Genomic DNA, 7361 nt, shown 5'->3' with positions numbered 1-7361 from the left:
TTTTCCAAAAAAAAAATAGTATTTATATATATAATATAAAAGATAAATTTCTTAACTATGACATATGAGAGAATTGAATCTCTCTTTATAATCAAGAATTCCCATTTGATTAGCATTTAGCGGCATATGACTTTATCTAATAATTTTTAATCCCTCGGGCCGATTTCAATCAAATTTAGCAGAGAAGCAAAGCACCAAAACGTTCATACGTGTGCGAGATAGGAACCCTTTCAAGCGAAAATTCCTCTTTAATATCTTTTTGCCCCTGGGACGATTTGGAATAAATTTGGCAGAAGGATGGACCCAAAAACTAGCTAGTGGCAGATTGCTCTAGGCAATCGGTTATTACTAACTCACCCAAAGAAATCGAACTTTGAAAAATAAAAATTCACAGAAAATTTATTTCAAGTTTCCTCACTACAATGAAGTTATTCAATATTATGAATATTTTATATAAATAAGGGATGTAAAATAATCATCATTCAATAATTCTAATAATAAAAGTCAATTTCAGTCAAAATCCGTAAATTTATTTTTTTCAATAATCATTTATATTTATAATTTGTATATTTTAGCATTGGAGAAATTGTCGATGAATAATGGTTTGAATGATTTTCTTGAAGGATGAAAACTTTGAGACGTCTAAAGATAAATTTCTCATATTACTGGTTTAGCATAATAATAATCATCAAATTTTTCTGTAATTTTATAATTTTAAAATTCTCTTTCATCTATTCTTTTCTTAATTTAAATATTTCAATTTAAATATATAAAGATTTAAAAATCTCACCATTTATTACAACTTTGTTTTTTCGGGATTATACAATCAATTTTAATAACTGAAACTTTTTAATTCGAATTTCTCCAAGTTTCTCTGCTGGTGTAATGAAAATTCCGGAATTCATCTCCTCCTTTTTAATGTTTACTTCATTCTCTTTATTTGATATTTATTGAAAATTGGTTACGATGAGCATTTTAAACTCAAATGTACAGTGAGCAAATTATTACATGTACTGTTCTGTACATTTATATATTAAAAACCTGTAATTCTATCAGTATTTAATATTATCAAAAGTAACTAATGGATTTACTAATTATTCTGTTTTAAATAATAAAATAAATTTCAATTTTCTTCATTGTAACTTAATAAAATATTAAGTTTGATTTAATATATAACTTGTCTTTCATAACTTTACTGTATGAAGTTGTTGTTGTTATTATTATTAAAATATAATTTACGTCTTTTGAAATCTAAACATTAAAAAAAATACAATAAAGAATTTTCAATAAATAATTAAAAATGACAAAGTCTTACCTGTACAATGTACTAAAAGCTTTCTCACAACCAGATACATCACATTCAAATGGTTTTTCTTTGGTATGAACTCTAATATGTATTTTTAAACTATATGATGTTAAAAATGCTTTTCCACATCCTTCTTGGGTACAAATAAAAGTATATTCGCCTGAAAACACAAAACAAGTTTCTATAAATGTTTACATAAATTTAAACAAATAAATTCTATAAAAATTTCAAAAAAATAAAAATTGTCTGTATAATAATAAATATGCCATAAATATAATTAAAATTTAATATAGACAACTTAATAAATTTGAATAGTAATAATAATTAATAATAAAATGAATAGTGATTATTTTATCTAATAAAATGTAAATAAAATTATTGAAATTTAACTTATCAGAAAGTAAACAATTTGCCTTTTAATCTGAACTTGTAAAATTTAACTAAATTATTGATAGATTAATTTAAAAAATAATCATTTTTAATTTCTTTAAATAAAAATAATTAATTTATGAGCCTGAATAATTGAAAAACTGGTTCAATGAATTCAAGTTTATTTTTTAAACAAATAAATATTATACCTTATACATATTTATTCACATACATATATCCTAAACTTGTATGAAATTACAATGTTATTTCTTATATAAAATATGCAATAATGACTAAGCTCTTATTTGTTACAATGTTTCTTTTAAAATATTTTCTAAAAAATTTTAATGAAAAATTAAGTAATAATCTTAAAATAATTTCATCATTATTTGTTTCATTTATTCATTCATCATTTTATCACTTTGATAAAAAAAATTTTAATTGATAAAAATATTATCATTGAAATATTTTGTGTTATAATGATGATAAATTTAGTTTAAATGAACATATTTCAAATATTTGCACATCTAATTTAATTACTTACTAAAAAAGCTAACACTGAATGAATAATAAATGTAAAATATGACAAAATATTTAAACTAAATTCATTTTTTTCTGTTTAAAAAATGGAATTTATAATTATTGTCTACATTTTTAAAATATCAAGAATGTTTACATATTTTAAATGATACTGAATTGATTCTTTAAGCAATTTTAATAGTTAATAAATGATAAAGTGATTTTTTTTAAATAATGTTTATATTAAAGTTTGAGCAAATATACATTAAGCAGTAGTATAGCCAGAATTTACTAAATTAACACACGAGAACCTTATTATGTCCCAGTAATGATAAAAATTAAATAAAACTAATGTTTTCGACCATATTCATTGTCTTCTGCAGGCTTTTGACCAGTACAATTTGAATATGGAATGCATCAAACAATATGTTTAAATTATCTTAATTCCGAAATTTATAAATTATATTAATTCCGAAAAATTTAAAACTAGAAGATAATATTTTAGCCAAATGTGCTACTATAGTGATAAAAATATCTTTACATCACAACAAATAAATAATAAGATGTATTTAATAGTGTGGAATAAGCACCTAATGTTGCTCTCGTTTTTTTCTCATAGCACCACCTCCACGCGTAAGAAACATTAGCTGCATCCTTTGTGTTAATACAGTTTAATACATTGTACTGGTCAAGAGCCTGAGGAAGACCATGAATATGGTTGAAAACGTTAGTTTTATTTAATTTTTATCACTACTGGTATATAATAAGGTTCTCATGTGTTAATTATCCTTCGCAGTGTTTCTGAGAGAAATTGTTTTTTTTTTTAATTTACTTAAGCAAGCAGTTTAGTATTTGAGTCTTCCCTTTGAGATGGCTCAGATACATATAGTTCTACACTGATATAAGCAAGTGTATTAATTTTCTTTTTTATAATAGGCCTCTCTTTCTCTGTATGTCAATAAACAATTACAATGTACAGTACAAATATAATTATTTCTTTATTTTGTTATCTGTAAAATAAGCTAAAATAAGTTTTGAATATCTAAAGGTGGGGTCTGAATTCCATAGTTTCTACTGGCTATGCTACTAATTATATATATAAGGAAAAAATATATAAATGTATACTTTTTATTCTGTATAATAAATTTCACTTATAATGGAAACTATATTATACAATTATTTTAAATAATTAGTATAAAATTGCTTTTAATGAAGTATATTTAAGTAATAATATTGTTTCTAATTTAAATATAAATATAATTTAGAAATAGCTATCATCAAGAAGATACTCTAAAATATGATTGAGAAATATTGTTTCAGACTTTAGTTTCCCCATTTGTTTAAATTATGATCAAATCTATCTTCTCCTCTTAAATCAATAAATACAATTAGATTTTTATTACAAAATATATTAATTATATTGGGATACAATTTTAGAAACATATAACACTTCAAAATTATTCTTTTATTCAATTAAAGTAGTGATTCTCAGCCATTATGCTGTGGAACACCAACTAAAAATTGCTGATATAAGATAACACACAATTCTAAAAATATAGCTCATTGCATGGTAAATGTATGTCAGAAAATAATAATAAATCTAAAAATGTGTTATAATTGGTTATAATCATTTTTTTTTATATATGAATGAATAACAGTTTGTGTGTGTTTACACTACTATGCATATGTAGCTAGAACTATTTCTAAGATTATCAGCACAAAAACCTTTCTCACTAATTTCTAGCCTTTAAATAAGGCTAGAAATTAGTGAGAAAGGTTTTTGTGCTGATAATCTTAGAAATAGTTCTAGCTACATATGCATAGTAGTGTAAACACACACAAACTGTTATTCATTCATATATAAAAAAAAATGATTATAACCAATTATAACACATTTTTAGATTTATTATTATTTTCTGACATACATTTACCATGCAATGAGCTATATTTTTAGAATTGTGTGTTATCTTATATCAGCAATTTTTAGTTGGTGTTCCACAGCATAATGGCTGAGAATCACTACTTTAATTGAATAAAAGAATAATTTTGAAGTGTTATATGTTTCTAAAATTGTATCCCAATATAATTAATATATTTTGTAATAAAAATCTAATTGTATTTATTGATTTAAGAGGAGAAGATAGATTTGATCATAATTTAAACAAATGGGGAAACTAAAGTCTGAAACAATATTTCTCAATCATATTTTAGAGTATCTTCTTGATGATAGCTATTTCTAAATTATATTTATATTTAAATTAGAAACAATATTATTACTTAAATATACTTCATTAAAAGCAATTTTATACTAATTATTTAAAATAATTGTATAATATAGTTTCCATTATAAGTGAAATTTATTATACAGAATAAAAAGTATACATTTATATATTTTTTCCTTATATATATAATTAGTAGCATAGCCAGTAGAAACTATGGAATTCAGACCCCACCTTTAGATATTCAAAACTTATTTTAGCTTATTTTACAGATAACAAAATAAAGAAATAATTATATTTGTACTGTACATTGTAATTGTTTATTGACATACAGAGAAAGAGAGGCCTATTATAAAAAAGAAAATTAATACACTTGCTTATATCAGTGTAGAACTATATGTATCTGAGCCATCTCAAAGGGAAGACTCAAATACTAAACTGCTTGCTTAAGTAAATTAAAAAAAAAAACAATTTCTCTCAGAAACACTGCGAAGGATAATTAACACATGAGAACCTTATTATATACCAGTAGTGATAAAAATTAAATAAAACTAACGTTTTCAACCATATTCATGGTCTTCCTCAGGCTCTTGACCAGTACAATGTATTAAACTGTATTAACACAAAGGATGCAGCTAATGTTTCTTACGCGTGGAGGTGGTGCTATGAGAAAAAAACGAGAGCAACATTAGGTGCTTATTCCACACTATTAAATACATCTTATTATTTATTTGTTGTGATGTAAAGATATTTTTATCACTATAGTAGCACATTTGGCTAAAATATTATCTTCTAGTTTTAAATTTTTCGGAATTAATATAATTTATAAATTTCGGAATTAAGATAATTTAAACATATTGTTTGATGCATTCCATATTCAAATTGTACTGGTCAAAAGCCTGCAGAAGACAATGAATATGGTCGAAAACATTAGTTTTATTTAATTTTTATCATTACTGGGACATAATAAGGTTCTCGTGTGTTAATTTAGTAAATTCTGGCTATACTACTGCTTAATGTATATTTGCTCAAACTTTAATATAAACATTATTTTAAAAAAATCACTTTATCATTTATTAACTATTAAAATTGCTTAAAGAATCAATTCAGTATCATTTAAAATATGTAAACATTCTTGATATTTTAAAAATGTAGACAATAATTATAAATTCCATTTTTTAAACAGAAAAAAATGAATTTAGTTTAAATATTTTGTCATATTTTACATTTATTATTCATTCAGTGTTAGCTTTTTTAGTAAGTAATTAAATTAGATGTGCAAATATTTGAAATATGTTCATTTAAACTAAATTTATCATCATTATAACACAAAATATTTCAATGATAATATTTTTATCAATTAAAATTTTTTTTATCAAAGTGATAAAATGATGAATGAATAAATGAAACAAATAATGATGAAATTATTTTAAGATTATTACTTAATTTTTCATTAAAATTTTTTAGAAAATATTTTAAAAGAAACATTGTAACAAATAAGAGCTTAGTCATTATTGCATATTTTATATAAGAAATAACATTGTAATTTCATACAAGTTTAGGATATATGTATGTGAATAAATATGTATAAGGTATAATATTTATTTGTTTAAAAAATAAACTTGAATTCATTGAACCAGTTTTTCAATTATTCAGGCTCATAAATTAATTATTTTTATTTAAAGAAATTAAAAATGATTATTTTTTAAATTAATCTATCAATAATTTAGTTAAATTTTACAAGTTCAGATTAAAAGGCAAATTGTTTACTTTCTGATAAGTTAAATTTCAATAATTTTATTTACATTTTATTAGATAAAATAACCACTATTCATTTTATTATTAATTATTATTACTATTCAAATTTATTAAGTTGTCTATATTAAATTTTAATTATATTTATGGCATATTTATTATTATACAGACAATTTTTATTTTTTTGAAATTTTTATAGAATTTATTTGTTTAAATTTATGTAAACATTTATAGAAACTTGTTTTGTGTTTTCAGGCGAATATACTTTTATTTGTACCCAAGAAGGATGTGGAAAAGCATTTTTAACATCATATAGTTTAAAAATACATATTAGAGTTCATACCAAAGAAAAACCATTTGAATGTGATGTATCTGGTTGTGAGAAAGCTTTTAGTACATTGTACAGGTAAGACTTTGTCATTTTTAATTATTTATTGAAAATTCTTTATTGTATTTTTTTTAATGTTTAGATTTCAAAAGACGTAAATTATATTTTAATAATAATAACAACAACAACTTCATACAGTAAAGTTATGAAAGACAAGTTATATATTAAATCAAACTTAATATTTTATTAAGTTACAATGAAGAAAATTGAAATTTATTTTATTATTTAAAACAGAATAATTAGTAAATCCATTAGTTACTTTTGATAATATTAAATACTGATAGAATTACAGGTTTTTAATATATAAATGTACAGAACAGTACATGTAATAATTTGCTCACTGTACATTTGAGTTTAAAATGCTCATCGTAACCAATTTTCAATAAATATCAAATAATTAATCTATACTAATATTATAAAGAGGTAATGTTTGTATGTATGTTAGTTTGTATGCAGCAGGTAATCTCCGAAACTACTCATTCCATTTCAAAAATTCTTTCACCAATATTTAGAATGGAATTTCAGGGTGGACATAGGCTGTCGAATACATGTCGAAATTACCCCATTGGGGGGAGAGGGACAAGATTAAGGCTTACTGTGAAAAACTTGGCTTCTGTTATACTATTTTAGATGCGGGTTTTTGCGTTTTTGATTGCGTTTTAATAGGGTATGTCAACAGAATGTACACTAAGAAGAAATTTTTCGATATTCCACCGCAAGGGAGAGAGACAGGATTAAGGCTTACTGTGAAAAACTTGGCTTCTATTATACTATTTTAGATGCGGGTTTTTGCGTTTTTGATTGC

The 7361-nt window shown here is 23.0% G+C and overlaps 1 protein-coding gene across 1 annotated transcript in view; it reads right to left on the bottom strand.

Annotated features, from left to right (window-relative positions):
* Positions 1-1182: 1182 nt before the first annotated feature.
* The window catches only part of LOC111637875 (metal regulatory transcription factor 1-like), a 9836-nt gene continuing 3657 nt past the window's right edge, over positions 1183-7361 (bottom strand). The window contains exon 2 of the mRNA XM_023383503.1: positions 1183-1466. Within this exon, the coding sequence (XP_023239271.1) occupies positions 1312-1466 (155 nt within the window). The 3' untranslated portion in view covers positions 1183-1311. The remainder of the gene's footprint in view (positions 1467-7361) is intronic.

This window comes from Centruroides sculpturatus, unplaced genomic scaffold (assembly GCF_000671375.1).
Source record: "Centruroides sculpturatus isolate CEXI.00-Female unplaced genomic scaffold, Cexi_2.0 scaffold100, whole genome shotgun sequence".
Classification (NCBI taxonomy): Eukaryota; Metazoa; Arthropoda; class Arachnida; order Scorpiones; family Buthidae; genus Centruroides; species Centruroides sculpturatus.
The sequence above is the reverse complement of the archived record's forward strand: the minus strand, read 5'-3'. Positions and strand labels throughout refer to the sequence as shown.